Below are 15,655 nucleotides of genomic sequence, written 5' to 3'. Positions count from 1 at the left end.
AAGCTAAGCCCACTCCCTCAGACAACACACACGTCGGCCGCTTGTGAATAGACCAGCGACCTCGTCATCGCACAGTGGGTCCACTACCAAATTTGTTAAGACCAGGAAAGCGTTGCCCACACGACCCACCCGGCGGCTTCTGCGCTTTTGACAGGAACGCTAGCCAATGCACCCGTTCTTCTTTAGGCAAGGCCTCAGGTACTCGTGCCGCGGCCCCACCTTTGAGGAAGCCATAACATAAGGACTAGACAACCCACTCGCTTAGAATTGTGTGCCACGCCTTGCGTAACGCCACCCCCTTGGGCGTTTTCTCTCGCTCGCCCCCGCCGCGCATAGGAAGATCCTTGCCGGTGACACGCCTCGCTTTAGCGCATTCCGGCTACTTTCTATCCAACCCCTGAAAGTTTGTCAAAAAAGTACAAAGGCTTGCGCTAGCAGCGTTTGTCAGTGAATCACGTTGAGTCATTTCCTGTCGCAGAGCGCTAGCACGAAATCCTTGACGGTTCCGTGATAACAGCCTAATGTGGCCTGGGGCATGTATAGCTGATAAGCGGCTACCCGACCGGGGCGAAGTCTCCTGCACTACACGCTGTCCGGGGTTGTACATATATTGCGCCACAGGCCATGTTGTGAAGCTGAAGTCGAAAGGAGTAGATCGTGCCCCAATTGCCGGCCCAAGATATGATGTTCCCCGGCGCGGAAGCTGCACTTGCTTATCACTGCATCCCTTCGGACGCACAAGATGGAGTCGCGTCGGCATGTGTGGCTCTGAATGGCTGTCCGGCCCCGTGTCGGTTGCCCGGAGCCAAAGTTGTGCTGGACCTTCCCTCTGACCAATGTTAGACCGGCGGCGACAAAGAGCATCCTTGCTTGCAGCGGCGGCGATGGTGACATCGGGATCATGCAGAGAGCAGGGAGCCTCCAGCATCGCGCCTCTTGTCACTTTCAGAGGCTCGTTCCAAAGCTAGGACCCGTGACGGCCACAACCAGCTCGTTAGCGGACTGAACGCTAACGCCGACGCGGGTTGCCAAAGGCGGCTCACGCGTGCCCGAGTCACACTGTGTCAAGTACACACGGCCGCTGGGCGCCTACGACCAGAGGCGGCTGGTAAGGGCATCTCTGAGTCTCTACCGCGGGCTACTTTGCCTTGGTAGGACGAACCGGCTCCCTGCTTCGTTGCCTCTCGCCTGAAGCGCAGTCGCTCTGGCTATGCGTTGGCCTGCTGCCTCGCCATATCTCCATGCCCTATCAGCTCACGTCAAGTCGTCCCCTAGGAACCGGCGTACTGCCGCTTCGTGGCAGCTCGGCTTCCAGCGCACAACGCAAAGCACGACCGGACCCCAAACTTGGCAAGAATCCCCTCATTGGTCATTCTCACAGGCCGTCAGCCGTTGAGCGCCCATGTCACGTGACAACCCAGACATATCGACGTTGTCGCAGATCCGAGGCTGACCAAGGCCAGCCCGATAACACAACCCACCCTGCTTCGGGACGATAGCCACTACCGTTACGAAACAGGACCATCTACTATGCGTTCCGGGAGGCACCACGCATGAATTGCGTGAGGGTGCTTTCACCGACCGATCTTGTGCTCGTACAACAAACACACCCGCGGTAGAAACGGCCATTCGTCCACGAGCCTACAGTCGCGACGCGGTCAAAGCATGAGGCAGGGCGAGCGACCAACTCGACTCTTCCCACTGAGCAAGGAGTTCGGGATTGCCAGCTTGCTAACAGGAAGTCCACCAGTGGTGCCGTCAATGTGGGCGCATCTTGACTGTTGTGGTTTGGTCCGAGTGACCACGAGCTGTCACCACGCCGTATCATCCATCATTGGTCAGTGCTGTATGGATCTATGTCGGGAGTCGTCCTCACGCCTATCAAGCATGCTTCGTGTTGACATCCCTCCAATCTCGACAAGAACTTCTATTGCCCGAACTAGAACTACCTTTGCATTGCCCTTTCCGCTGCGCCTCCTCTAATTAATCAGCTATGCATGAGGCTGATCCGGATGTGAGCACTAATTAATCAGCTATGCATGAGGCTGATCCCGGATGTGAGCACTCCGCTTCTAGAGCTTACACCTTGCCCGTCCATGAGGCCGAGGAAGCCAATGACCTTGGGACTCGACAAATTGTGACTCGTAAGAGTGAGGCTGCCTGTGAGTCACTAAATCGGTGACCGTAAACTAGACCGGTATTCTTGTAAAATGGACGCTGCGCAACTCCACATACTGGATGCTTCAATGTCGGTAAGCTCGCGCTTGGACATTGTATGCGCTGCCTTTATCACCGGGACCAACCTTAGCTAGGCATACGTGACATGCTTATCTTGGGTGTTGAATGCATACATAGATCTGATCCTGATGAACATAAAGCTATCACAACGTGAATAAGGGAGGTCGGCAAGTATGGAGGACCTAGATGCCACTTTGAAAAGCTGGAACGCCTGGGTAGGATGTTTGCTGTATTCGAGAATTTTTCGGCTTCATGCAATCGCTCGTGTTCCCGAGCTACACACTGAAGGCGCGGCTGTGGGCAACTATCCATGCTACCGTGACTGTGGAGTGGCTCTGGAGATCGAGATGATTCCAGCACGGAGACTATGTGGCGCATCGCCTTGACGCGGATGGGCTTGTGCAACAGGCCCCAGCACGATCTCCCATGATGCCTGGGTCGAGTCCGCTCGAGAAACGGCAAACAAGACCGTCTTTGCCTGCTTCGTCACTGTGCAATCAGCGCGTCTGATCGCGTCACGCACCTTCATTGCTTCGCACCTGACAGGCGCCACCGATCATTCGCTTCTTGTTCTGCAAGGCAACCACTGACTTGGACCGTGCGCCAAAAGACACGTCAGTCTCGACCACTTGACGTGGCCAGGAGCAATGCCCGAACATCATTGGTGCCGGAGCCCCTTGGAAGGTGCCACGAAGCCCAGTGTGCTGGAATTCGTTCACCACCCCTGTGCCGGCCAGCTCGAAGCTTGGAAGCCAACACAGATCGAAGCTGCGCTGAAGCCCCTAGGTCAGACCTAGAGGACAGGTGCCTCCAGAGCACACCTGAATCGGCGCAATAGCCTCATTGTCTCCGCTGGCCCAAGTTCAACGGTCGGTCGTTGATGCGCGGGGCGTCGGATACGATCTGGCTGCCCTATCAACGAAAACAAGGCTCCGGGTTATCAAGCCTACGTGCCTGAGCTAGGTTCCCCTGTGTATTAGGTTACATCTACTGCAGCAATTGAGTCATATCTAATGAGACTCTACTACCCTAAGCTAATGCACAGGGTTAGCTAGACTGAGCTGCGCCTTCGTGTCACTACAGTACACCACCTCAATGTTTGAGTGTATGGGGGGTGGGGTTTGGCCTTTACCCCCGTCTCGTAGCTGTTTAGCAAATATGCGGTCCTTGGCTGTTTGATTCGTTTCATTGATTTGATCAAATGTTTGAATGAGCGGCAGCCTACGGATTAATTGATGGTGACCTCAAAACGCCTGATATTTTCACTGTTGGTTGCAGAAGAAGAAGATGGGACTGATTAGCCCCCAGTTGAGCCACTTGGCAGTTGTTGATCTAATATCCCACCGTACCCCAGCCCTGTTTGTGAGCACGCGTAGGGGGGGTGGGATAAGTAGGGCTTTGGACATGGTGTCCTGGACAGGGGAGGCTGCGTTGCATTGCTGGCCTGCATGGGTGAACAAATATCACTTCCAAAGTTCGAATAGCCTCATTCTGCCATCTCAGTGTGATTCACAGGTGCAGGACGGCAATCTGCTTTTTTCGGGCACAGACCTGTACGGCGCAGTGCATGCTGTGGACACAAGATCCATTGCCAATGGAGTCCCATCAGCACGCGACCCCTGGAGGCCATCTTCAAGTGGCTGGACATCGCATAGTAGGCTCGGAACATTTGCGAGGCGGTTGCGTGTCGAGGTTACGACAGGCACACCTGATCTCAGGTCTGGTGTGTGGCTGACGCCGACCAGCCTCCCAAAGTGATCGATTCCTCGCTCGAGAGTGCCGCTGTGATGGCATGTCTTTGAGTGAACGTGCAAGGCCGTCGACACTGGACGGAGAGCTGAGGAGGTCCGAGGACTGGAAGACAACGGGGCGCTTGGGCTCCCTGTCGGTCGAAACATTGACCAGTGAGACGTGGCTTCCATTTTTCAAGGATAGCAGGGAGGCTGAAGTAGAGCTATGCAGTAGAGGCGCATATCTAACGCCCGGTATCTTCGTATCGTTGCAATACGTCGATGATCTGTCGTCAGCAAGCACAGCAATGCTGGCCCATGTGGAATCACTAATGCGTGCAATGTCGGTAAGATATGCAGTCAGGGATTGCCTTAATTTTTTTTTTTTTAATGTACATATAGTTCGCATTTGCGAACCACTCTACTAAGGCTGGGTACAGTCACGACGTATAAATAATCAAGAACGTGCCCTCCCTAGACCACCTAAATACTAAATATTCGCTCGCAGTGGCCTGGAGCGGCCTTCCAAGTGCACATCAACCCGCGTCGTCCTATCCAGTCCTGTTGACTTTCAGTGCGCTCTAGGCTTCACGAGGACGACATCGCTTGCAACTACTACGGCCCTTGAGCGAGACGCTCACCTTTCCGATAATTGCCGCCTATAAATAAGGCTTAGCCGCGGCCACTAGGTACGTATTGCTACTCACTCCAGACAAATCTCTTCACAGGCAACCTATCTTCATGAGACCGGCCGCCCCAACCTCTTGCAGACATGATCACCAGCTTGCTCACGCGCGATGCAGGGTAGAGCCGCGCTCGCTGTGCTGACGGTAGAACGCGAAGAGACGCCCAGCTGATTCGCAGGTACGCACCAGCCAACAGCTTTCGAACCAGCGGCTTTGTAAACTGAACTCGGAGTAGATCTTTGAGTCGCAGAGCCGGCCTGCCAAGGTCATGAGCGCCCGATATGAGAGGGCGGCGGCAACGGGCGTCTCCGACGGTTGGATTGCCCACCTGAGGAGGCGAGATCGCAGGGTCAAGTGCTCGCTGTGTGAGGAAGAGATTCCAAAGAGCCTGGAGACGTTCCGCGAGCACGTGCAGGCCAAACATAGGGATCTCGCCCAGGACACGGCGGTGGTCGAAGCCGCGTTTGCGAGGATGAACCCGAACGCTTCTAACACGTGAGTGCTTGCGTTGCGCTGGTCTAAGTTGTTGGGTGTTATGTTTTTGGCTGATCCAGGCGGCAACAGGTCGGCAACGCGCTCCTCCGCGCAAAGACAACAGCCGCAGCCTACGCGGAAGCGGCAGAACTTGAGCGCTGGGTCGAATGAGCCAGGCCCGGCGTCAGGAGACGCCAATGATGACGAGCCGGTCGTCAAGAGGCTACGATCTCCGCCGCTGACCCGGGGCAGCCCTCGTCACGGCCCTTCTTCACCGTCCACGCCTATTGCGACCAATGGACGTCAGCAGGCGCTCAAGGACTCGCCAGAGGAGTTCTCGCGGGGCATCCATCGCGCACCGGCCTCTGGGCGGAAACTCTTCGACCCTGCGACGGACAGTGCCACGCGAGGCCGTGGGCGCGGCGCTTCAAGGGGGGGGACGGCTCGACCACCCCCAGCGGCTCAGCCGAGGCCAGCCCCCCTGACCACGTTCGCGCAAGGCCATGTGCGGTCATTTATACAGGAGAAGCCGCAGGTCTCCAACAGCGTGCAGGAAAACGAACCGTTCACCACGCCTATGACGCCGGCGCAGCTTGCTGCCGAGGTGACCAAGATTTCCAAGATGATCGCGGACGGTCAAGAACGGTGCACGAAATGGACCACGGCTAAGAAAGCGACACCCGACGCCAAAATCACCGCCGAAGAATGGCACTTGCAGTGGCTTGAGCATCGGGCCTTGCTAAACAACCACTACGACTTGCTCATGGCGTGTCAAGATCCAGCTGGGCAAGACACGCTCACATATATCCCCGTCGAGAGGGATATGCCGGCCAAGCTGTGGCAATTTGGCATCTACCAATACCTCGAGCTGCTGAGGACTCGCCTGCCTGACGCGTACGAACCGCTGGTGTGCTTCCTGTACACGGCATACGGCCTCTTGGGCCTGCTCCGAGAGACCAACCCGCTGTTCCAGGACACCTGGACAGAGTGTCTCGGTGATCTGGCTCGCTATCGCTATGCGATTGAGAACAAGGAGGAGGTCCGCGAGCACTGGGAGGGTGTATCCCGGACGTGGTACATGTGCACCTCGGACAAGCTACCGCACGTCGGTAGGCTGTACCATCACTTTGCGGTCCTCGACCGGAACTTCGTGGTGCCGCAGCTCTTCTACTGGGCCAAGTCGCTGTGCGTGCTGCAGCCCTTTGAGGGCACACGCGCGAGCATCCGCAAGCTGTACGACCCCTTGTTCGGACAGGCCACGTCGGACTGGTTCCGGCGCGATATACGGTTGGTGACCACGGGTGACAGCGAGCAAGCTACGGGCGACGAGGACGGCGACGCGGAGGAGGAGCGGGGTGCCGCATCCTCCTCGGACAACGCGATCCATAAACATCGCATGGTCGATATGACGTTTGCGCTAGTCTTTGGCATTCTATTCACGGGGGAGCACAAGGATCTGCTTGACGAGGCCCAGGCGTATTACCTGCGCAGCCTCGACACCCACATTGCCATGATGTCGAAGCGTTGGTTAGAGAGTGGGTGAGTAACTTTTTATTCTTGCTGTGTGATCTAACCTGTTGGCTGACCACTTGGACATAGATACCAAACAGGCATCGCCATCGCATGCAACCCGCTTGGGTACTGGCATCAAAATGGCAACGAATTCAGGGCGAGCGTCATGCCCGACCATCTCAAGAAACCCACTGATCCGGTGGTGGAGGACAACGAAGCCACACGCGCCGAGTTTGACGTGTCCCTGACATTTCTAACCCAGGTCTACGAGATCGCTATCCGACGCACGGGGGATACCAACACGCTACCCTTTGCGCACACGATCCTGACCTTTTTACTACACGTGTCCAAGTACCCAGCCGCCATGGCGCGTATAGCAGAACGCTTCCCGTGGGATCTCACCGCCGACATGCTCAACTACTGGCTTTTCACGGCGCGGAACAACAAGAGCAACCCGCAGTTCCGCGAGGAGACGTTCCCGGGCTCCCACGGCGAGCAGCAGCCCACACGCCCGCTGCCGGAGGACTATGCCATGCGCGGCCTATGGTATACGGACGACTACTTCCCCATGAACTGGTTCCGGAACAGCAAGGTGGAGTTTGAGGAGCGCTACTTTGAACGTCGGTCCCTCGTCGACCTGCGCGTGGAACGCATCTTGTGGATTGCGATGCGGCTGAGCAAGGCGGGCGATTGGTTGGTGTTTGATGTGTCGTTGGAGAAATTCGGCGCTGCAGGACGGCTTTGTAACAAATGACAGTGCTTAGAGTAGGAGGTTCCGGAGGCGGTAAGTAGACCTCGAAGAGTATGCATTCAAATGCCACTACCTATCCTGAGCGTACGTTCAATCCTGCAAGCCAGTGTGTGGACGCTACTGTAGGGCTGTGGGCATTGATGCAAGGCGAATGCCCGCTTTTCCGCTTCGAACGCTGGTCGAGAACCACACGAGGCTGGGGAAGACAAGTCACTTGCTTCCTTAAGGACGCATGAAGAAATATTCAACATTTTGGATGCAAGTTCTACTGGAGGCGTAGTAAATTGAAGTGTCTACAACTGCCGCCCTTCTTGAAAAGGGATCTTTGTGCACCAAAGATTCCATCTGAGAACCGCCGAAAATTACGGATAAGCTTGGGCTGATATTCGGGAATGAGGTGGCTGAGGGAAACAGCGCGCGCCAAGTGCCCGACACACTGGCCTGTGGAGACGACAAGGGGACTAGGCATGCCGACTACTGTGGGGTCAGTAGCACAGCTGGTGGGGCTTAGCATGGGGTGTGAGTAGCACAGCATCCGATGGATGGGGCGTGTCAGGGGTTTGGTGAGCCGCTGAGAAATACACGTAGACGAGGCCGGGCATGTAATCACGACTCCAGTATGCCAGCAACGATTGGACACTCCAGCGCCCGTCAAGTGCTGCGTGCACTATCCATTCTAGTGCCGACGAAGAGTTTTCAGGGGCGTCCACGGGGCTCGGACAATCTGGCGATGAATCTACCACAATAGTGTCCATTATTTGGCCCTTCTGCTCTCGTTCGTCCGGTTGTGTCATCTCAGGCTTTTCAATGTTCGACCCAGAGTCTCCTCAAGAGGTTGTGGGGGCTAACGCTACTGGTGATGTTAAGGTGGTCAAAGAGCGAGCGCATGCGTGATGGACGAGTGGGGTTGTGAGACCGACCGCGAAAAGAAACGAGGGCGGGATAAGACACAGGGGTGGAACCAAGGGCAACGAGCTGACCCATTTGGGTCTTCCTTTCTCAGTATCATGCATGGTCCAACTTCTTCGACAATAACAACCCTCTCTTGCTTCCTTCGACACAGCGATCACGACGACCTTTCGAGTCTTTTCCTCAGCGACGCAATCATCACATACTTCTCGCCTGATACGACCGACAACGCCCAGACTACACGACAGAACCTCTGTTTGTTCGCCCGCAAGGACACTATATCTGGCGACGACCCCCGCGTAGACCTGGACAAGCAAGAACATATAGAACCAAGGACTCCTGTACGTTCCTGTTGCCTCTTTCTCACTTACTCTCTCCATGTGGACTGGATGCCCCGTGGCCTCATTCGGCCATGGCGAATACGGAGCACCAGCTCTTCAACTGGCCGGCTAGTGTTGTTCAGATGCTACTTACATATGCACGCTTTATCATCTCGGTTTGAAGTCGTTCAATGGTTCAATCGATGCCTGGCTGGCCCTGAGAAGAAGAAAAGTCCTTAACATAGCCCCATCTCTTGTCTTACCGAGGAAGAACCGTGGGCGAGCTTTGCAAACCGTATAGGGTGACGATTTTCTGACACGGCAAGCAGATCAGGGCGCATCATTTTCATATAATCGAACAAAGCGGGGCGAAAAATGAGCCATGACCGTTCGCCACCAACGCAATTCAGTTTACAGGACCTGCTTCATTCACTAAAGACATGATGGCTGATGGGAGTGTACAAGAGCACGCTGCCACATCCTCTCCGCCACACGCACCTGGACCTCACTCTCAACCGCCGGCATATCCACCGGAGTGGACTGCGTTACCCACTCCTCAGTGCCCGAGGACGTCTGCCGCGGCATCTCGAATATTCTATCTGCCCTTTCCGATCCCTGGTGGATCTACCACGTTTCCCGTCCAAGTTTATTATGGTATATAAAGGTCAAACAGGTCTAGTGCGCGTGTGTGATTCCTAATTGTTTCCTAGACCCAAACAGCACCAGTGAACCCCCGACAGCGCATATCCGTCGAAGGCTCAAAAATCCTTTCAAAACTGTAATCCCTTTCGGAGGCTTTGAACTAGACCCATCTTTCCAGCCTGGAAGTCAGTCCTTGTCAGGGTGCGTCAAGTATGATCGAAACGAAAAATTGCCGCGCAGTGATAGGAATCCAATAAAGCAATATCCGGTACACCAGATTGGCGACAAATCGCGAACGGCGCATGACCCGATAGCTCAGTTGAAACGAGACCACCGCACCGCGACAGATATCCAAAATTGGAGACAGAAAATTTCTTCTGTGGAGGCTGCACATTGTGACAAGTTGATGGACAGCGTGAGATGCCTTGGCTTCAACCCGTTCGCCCCCGATCCCGTGACGAAGCGAATCCTTGAGCGCGGCAGTCCCACAGAAATTATATTTTATACATTTTGTAAGCTCTATGGCAAAGTTGCAAAGGGACATCGCTTACTTTGACAGATCGCCGAAACTGGATACCAGGTCGCAGTCTCCGAGAAGATGACAATCCATGGCTGAGAGACTTTCTATACGTCTGTCAGAATCGATTCGTCTATCACGCTTTCATGAGCATTGCGGCAGTCCATTTGTTGGACAATCTACCGTCAGAAAAAAACTTTCAACATGCCAACCAGCTCTTTTTCGTTGCTGGACAAGGTATTGACATTGCTCTCAAGCAATACAATTCCGGGCAAACTCTCTCCCCCGCTCAGCTCGACTGCATTCTGACGAGCCTCATTGCTCTAGCGACCCAGGATGTAGGCATGAACCCCATCAGACCTCTACCCGAACTTACATTGTTCTAGGTCAGCCTTCCCGAACGTCGCAAAGCGATGTCCGAGCACTGCCCTTGGTTAGAGGCCCTCTATTGTTGCGAGCAGCTCCTTGACAGCCACATTCCCGACCCGATATACCAACCAAATGTGCAGATGACGTCGCTACGAGCCGCTCATTGCAAGTTTGTTGCCCGTGGCATTTCCATAGCTGAGACCATGCGTCCACTGGAACCTGCGCGCCAGGGCTCAACGTACGACAGAACGAGAGCAGCGAAGCGGTTCAGGTGGCTGGTATACGGCTCAAAAGAAGAGCAAAATCGGGTTGAGGGCGGTCTGGGTATGTGCAGACGGTTGCTCGGGCTCATAAAGCAGATAACGCATTGGTCTGGAGTCATGTCCTATGGCGGTGATCGCGAAGGCATCATTCCACAACTAGAAAGAATTATGAGAGGCATCGAGGAGATGCGACCAGAGCGTCCAAAGAAGCTACGCCAGGAGTCAAAAGCGATTGCAACGGCTGATGACATGAGATACGTATCAGCTGAAGCATACCGGCTCGGGGTCAGGCTCTACGCCCAATGCCGACTGCTCAGGTAGGTTCGAACAGATCAGCTCCGCACAAGCATCTTGCCCTAACAGGTTGACAGACTACCAAGGTGGTATCCTGATGTCTCAAAAACGTTGGAAGAGCTATCTACATGTGTTAGCATTTTGCCCACCCACGGCAATCTCTTCACCGCGGAAGCACCATTGTTCCCAGTCTTCTATCTCGGACTACTCGCTACTGAGCCAAGGCATAGAGAAGTGGCTGTCGCATGGTTTCAAGGGGTAATCAGAACCTCCACGCGAAGTGTATGTCTTTCCCAGCACATAATGCGTTTTCGTTGTTCTGATGATTTTGCTCTAGACGGTTCCACCTCTGTACGAGTCCCTCCACACAATTTGGAGATGGGATATCCTGCCGGCTTGGAGACCAGGCGAACTTTGCGCGTCCTTGTGGCAAAGAGACCCATGGTGGGAAGGCTTAGTTGCCGAGATGGAGAAGCAACAGCTCATCCTCTGCCTGACTTGACACTGAATGGAGAAGTTAAAAATATCGCATGTTAAAGGTCGAAAGGATAATTTAACTCGCGTGACGAGACTGTGATAGATATCGAACACCGTCTTGGCAGTGGCCCATTCTGTCTATCATGGCTTCGGTGCCGAGTCGAAAGCTGTGCTGACGCTGTCTTAGTGCGGTACTCGAGCTCTTCGTCCATACCACCTCGAACCTTTCTTTTCGTGTTGCAGTCCGTTGCTCCTTCCGCCCTTGACTCAAGTCATGGCTGCGTTTGGCTTCCGTGTCCGCCAAGAGACACTGCTCTACATAGCAAGAGACATTCATATCTGACACATGCGCGAACACATGACCTGAACGGCCAGCTTGTGCGTGGCTTCGGCATCTGGTGGAATCGGCTGTTCGGTAGTCGGCATGTTGCGCAGACATCAGAGCAGCGCCTTTCCTCCCACTGCATCAAGACCATCTCTGATCAACATGGTATCGATAGACAGAGCGAGAGCTGCTCGCGCTGGACCATCTAGACTCCATGGCGGCACGCTCTGCCCGTTGTTCTAACTAGCAGGTTTCTATACTGCTGCGTTCCTGGGCTGATATAACAAGGAGTCGCGTCCTTGATGTGGGATTATTCCAGTCGAGCACACTCTGGGAAGGGTACAAGCTGTTACCAAAGGCCTCGGACTATATATTAACTCAAATACGATATCCCGAGAACCTCACCAGAGAACAGCGCTTGCCGATGTCGCTCCGTTCTGCCTTGTCCCAAATATGTTGACTTAGCTGACTATTGCCAATACTATCTGTGTGGTATGGCGCTCTCGTACGGGACGCCGGAGCTCCACCGAGGCTTGCTTGTGAAGAGCTCTCCATACACGCATTCGAGAACACGCAAGTCCTCGAGCAGAGTGCTCCCGCTTGTGGCAGACTGGCGCAAAAAGCACATCGTGCGCTCGAAGAGATCTTTGAGCAATTCCTCGCTGATAAACTGCTGCAAGACTGGATTCCTGAATGCGGCGGAAAGAACCAACACATTGCCCCACTGTGCATGCGCAGTGCCGAAAACATTGGTGATGATGGGTCGGCCGCCCTCGATGTTGTGGAAAGCCCGCGTGCTCTCCACCAAGGCCTTGATGCCCTGACTGGCTTGAGCAATCAAAGAAGGGTCAATGTCGCTGGCTGACTTGGCCCCGTTGTCGATGTCCGGACTAGTGGTTCCCTGAATGATATCGCAATTGGGTCTGCGCGGATGTTGCGGAGGCGCGTGTGGGAGGTGTAAGATATGGTGAACAAAAGGCCGGTACTCGAGCACCTGCGTGCCCCAGTACTTGGCACGGAAACGCGCCGCTAGTATGTCGGTCGCTGGAGGGTCATCTCCGCCAAATTCGTAGCTCGTGGGAACCCAGCGCATATCAGAGACTGCCTCCGCTAGTGTTGACACTTGTTTGAACAGATCTTGACAAGTGTCTGGACGCCCTGGTGTGTAGAGATGGCGATGGATTCTATTCAAATGTTTGCGCAGATAGATCTGGCCCAAGTAGCTTTCGAGAACGCGTTGTTCGTAGCCGTAGACGAGGCACATGTCCGGGTGGGGGATGTCTTCGTGGAGCGAGAGCAGGCCGGACGGTTTCAGGGGAAGCTCAGCGAGCAGGTCGGACTCCAGCTGCAGGCATGTCCAGAAGGCAAACACGAGATGGTTGTCATGGGGCTCGGTGGGCGACTTGTTCTGTTTCATGCAATCGCGCAGCGTCTCGAGTCTCCTAGAGCAATGTTAATTTCAATCTTGTTACACAGGGATTTATCGTGAATGACCCACGGGTTCATGATCACTTGGAGTTTCTGTCCAGCCCGGTAGATAGAGCCATAGCTCTCTAGGGGTCGATTCAGTTGCCCGTAGTAGAGTCCAGCAAAGATGTTGGCATGGACCTCATCCATGCTGGCAGCCTTGGTCTCGTTAAGAATGTCCAAGGCGTAGGCAAAGTACTCTAGGCCCGGGACCATGCGGCTGGCAGACGAACTTTCGGCGTTGGCATGGCACCCTGCACCAGGTACAGATTCCCGGTGTTGGCAAATCTTGCCGAGGGCGAGGATGATCAAGACCAGGGCATTCGGAACAGACCTCTTGGGCTTCCAAGACCTTCCTGACGCCGTAGGAAGCGGCTGCAGGTCGCCTGTTCTCTTTCTCTTGACTCCGGCCACTTCGACTTGTGTCGGAGGCGGGGTGGGAATGGCGAATGAGGGTCGTGCGGCGTGTTCCCTCGTCGACCGCGGCGGTACTGATACCAAGAAGTCGCGGACTTTTTGATCTACCATGTCCACGTCCAGGATGGGATGCATGTTGAGTATATGCGCTTTGAAACTGGCAACATACGACCAGACTGCAGGTCCTAGATCGCTAAAGTCGTCTGAATGGAGAGGAGACGCCGGTGATGCATCATCAGAAGTCGCGGCGTCGCTCTCGGTCAGACCGCAGTCGTTCCGTTGCGCATGAGAGTCCACGCCGCAATCGTATTTGAGCAGTGGCCTTCGCCGCTGCTCGAGGCCGATGGGATACCCGCTGACATTGATGCCCCCTTGCGCAAAAGAAGACTCGGTCAGAGCCTGGATAGAAGGCCATTCGAATAGAGAGTCAGCCCGCGTGGTGTGATCGGTGGGAATCGCAGGCTCGCCAGGAGAGACCAGGTACCTTATCTCGACGCCTTCGGCATACGAGAACGGGTGATTTGGTTGCGGAGGCACCGGGCCAGGTGGACGATCCGTGACCCGATTCTCTAGCCTGGACAACCGATAGTCTATGTCTTGGGAAGTTTTGACAAGTATTTCGACGTTCCCTTCGATCTTCCCCATGAGGTCGCGCAACGTATCTAGTGTCCGTTCGATCTGCATCTTCCTGATACGGGTCAACGTTACTAACAAGTTCACACGCGGTCAGAGGACAATACGCACGCCTGAGGCAAGGTTTCTCGATACTTGCACGTTAGACCTAAATCTTGGCACCTCTGGCATGGCTTTTGCTCATCGCACCTGGCCTTGTGTTTGCGACAACAGTCGCACGCCAGCGACGCTCGCTTGCGTCTCTTCTCCCTCGCGCATGACGACTGGCCATTAGGTAGGCACGACTGTGGCATGTCGACCGGCGATGGCAGTGAATAGTAGCTCACTTCGTCGTGGTATCTTGCGGTTTGGGTCGCATAATCAGTCGGGGCTTGTTCCTGGAGGATGCCGGGGGGACGTCCTTGCCACGCTGGATCGGGAGCGTAGACGGTATACGCTAGATGCGACGGGCCTGTGTGTGCATTCGGGCATTGCTGGCAGCCACCGTTCATTGGAGCACAAGATTCGTAGCCACGATGCAAAGTCAAAGTGCTGGTAGAGGAGCCCCAGACAAGTCTGGGCAACGCAGACGATCGAAGTGGGAACCGCTGCGTCTTTGCGACAGTTGGCAATGCTGTTGCTGCTTTTGTTCTTGTTCGTGATGATTGCGACGATAGGCGGAAGATCTAAGGAGCAAAGAAGGCGGTCTTTCTCGAGCGGCGAGGGCTTGGAGTTTGAGTCCGCAGTAGAATTTGGTCCGAGGGTGAGGATAGTGTTGTCTTGATGCGGTGCACAGTGCCAATACGTACGCGAAACATGGACACTGAGCTTCTCAAGTCCGGCGCCGCATCAACTCGTGACCCTTGGTGGTGCGTCCTGCTGGGCACGTTCTTGCCTCACCACACCTGTGTGCTAGTGGCTGTTACTTTTGATTCGACCATCTCCGCCATTGTTCTCATTATATTGTCCATTGGTCACTCGGTTCTCTGGCGGGCGATCGTGAACGCGTAAGGGCTGGTACCTGCGCTTAACCGAATTTGGAGGGTGGTTCTGGACAGCCTCCTTGCGCCTGCGCTAGACCGAATTTGGAAGGGGTATCTGGACAGCCTTCTTACGTCTGCGCTAGACCGAATTTGGAGGGGGTATCTGGACAGCGTCTGCACTAGACCGAATTTGGAAGGGGTATCTGGACAGCCTTCTTACGTCTGCGCTAGACCGAATTTGGAGGGGGTATCTGGACAGTGTCTGCACTAGACCGAATTTGGAAGGGGTATCTGGACAGCCTTCTTGCGTCTGCGCTAGACCGAATTTGGAGGGGGTATCTGGACAGCCTTCTTGCGTCTGCGCTAGACCGAATTTGGAGGGGGTATCTGGATAGCCTTCTTGCGTCTGCGCTAGACCGAATTTGGAGGGGGTATCTGGACAGCGTCCGCACTAGACCGAATTTGGAGGGGGTATCTGGACAGCCTTCTTGCGTCTGCGCTAGACCGAATTTGGAGGGGGTATCTGGACAACCTCCTCGCGCCTGCGCTAGACCGAGTGGACCACTGCGAATGAGCGACTCATGGGAGACAAATTGTCCTATAGGTTGGCGAATTGAATGCGTCACACGATGGCGGTCGGGCCACCATCTAGTCTCCTTCTTATGAATT

At 54.9% G+C, this 15,655-nt stretch overlaps 4 protein-coding genes across 4 annotated transcripts; 2 read left to right on the top strand and 2 right to left on the bottom strand.

Annotated features, from left to right (window-relative positions):
• Positions 1-4,922: 4,922 nt before the first annotated feature.
• On the top strand, positions 4,923-7,394 carry F5Z01DRAFT_677618 (uncharacterized protein; the record flags this gene model as incomplete). Its single annotated transcript, XM_046265374.1, has 3 exons — positions 4,923-5,149; positions 5,219-6,667; positions 6,728-7,394. The coding sequence occupies 3 exons, from the start codon at positions 4,923-4,925 to the stop codon at positions 7,392-7,394; spliced, it is 2,343 nt and encodes a 780-aa protein (XP_046114571.1).
• Positions 7,395-8,072: 678 nt separating this feature from the next.
• On the bottom strand, positions 8,073-8,845 carry F5Z01DRAFT_354339 (uncharacterized protein). The gene has a single exon (XM_046259264.1). The coding sequence runs from the start codon at positions 8,678-8,680 to the stop codon at positions 8,219-8,221; it is 462 nt and encodes a 153-aa protein (XP_046114570.1). The 5' UTR covers positions 8,681-8,845; the 3' UTR covers positions 8,073-8,218.
• Positions 8,846-9,063: 218 nt separating this feature from the next.
• On the top strand, positions 9,064-11,207 carry F5Z01DRAFT_640055 (fungal-specific transcription factor domain-containing protein; the record flags this gene model as incomplete). The annotated part of the gene is made up of 6 exons (XM_046262497.1): positions 9,064-9,274; positions 9,331-9,774; positions 9,822-10,117; positions 10,166-10,728; positions 10,783-10,987; positions 11,043-11,207. The coding sequence occupies 6 exons, from the start codon at positions 9,064-9,066 to the stop codon at positions 11,205-11,207; spliced, it is 1,884 nt and encodes a 627-aa protein (XP_046114569.1).
• Positions 11,208-11,804: 597 nt separating this feature from the next.
• F5Z01DRAFT_353698 (uncharacterized protein) lies at positions 11,805-14,650 on the bottom strand. The gene is made up of 4 exons (XM_046259263.1): positions 14,351-14,650; positions 14,136-14,287; positions 13,006-14,079; positions 11,805-12,949 (listed from the first exon to the last, which is right to left on the bottom strand). The coding sequence occupies exons 1-4, from the start codon at positions 14,513-14,515 to the stop codon at positions 11,989-11,991; spliced, it is 2,352 nt and encodes a 783-aa protein (XP_046114568.1). The 5' UTR covers positions 14,516-14,650; the 3' UTR covers positions 11,805-11,988.
• Between the last annotated feature and the right edge of the window lie 1,005 nt (positions 14,651-15,655).

The sequence above is a fragment of the Emericellopsis atlantica genome, assembly GCF_019669845.1.
Source record: "Emericellopsis atlantica unplaced genomic scaffold F5Z01scaffold_34, whole genome shotgun sequence".
Taxonomy (NCBI): domain Eukaryota; kingdom Fungi; phylum Ascomycota; class Sordariomycetes; order Hypocreales; family Bionectriaceae; genus Emericellopsis; species Emericellopsis atlantica.
Note: the sequence above shows the minus strand (reverse complement) of the source record. Positions and strands in the feature narration are given on the sequence as shown.

Excerpts from the sequence above, each read along its gene's own strand:
- F5Z01DRAFT_353698 (XM_046259263.1), bottom strand. The coding sequence starts at position 14,515 with ATGAACGGTGGCTGCCAGCAATGCCCGAATGCACACACAGGCCCGTCG. Across the intron at positions 14,288-14,350 it reads CCGCAAGATACCACGACGAA|TCGTCATGCGCGAGGGAGAA; the intron begins GTGAGCTACTAT and ends CCTAATGGCCAG. Across the intron at positions 12,950-13,005 it reads CTCCAAGTGATCATGAACCC|GAGACTCGAGACGCTGCGCG; the intron begins GTGGGTCATTCA and ends ACATTGCTCTAG.
- F5Z01DRAFT_354339 (XM_046259264.1), bottom strand. The coding sequence starts at position 8,680 with ATGGAGAGAGTAAGTGAGAAAGAGGCAACAGGAACGTACAGGAGTCCT.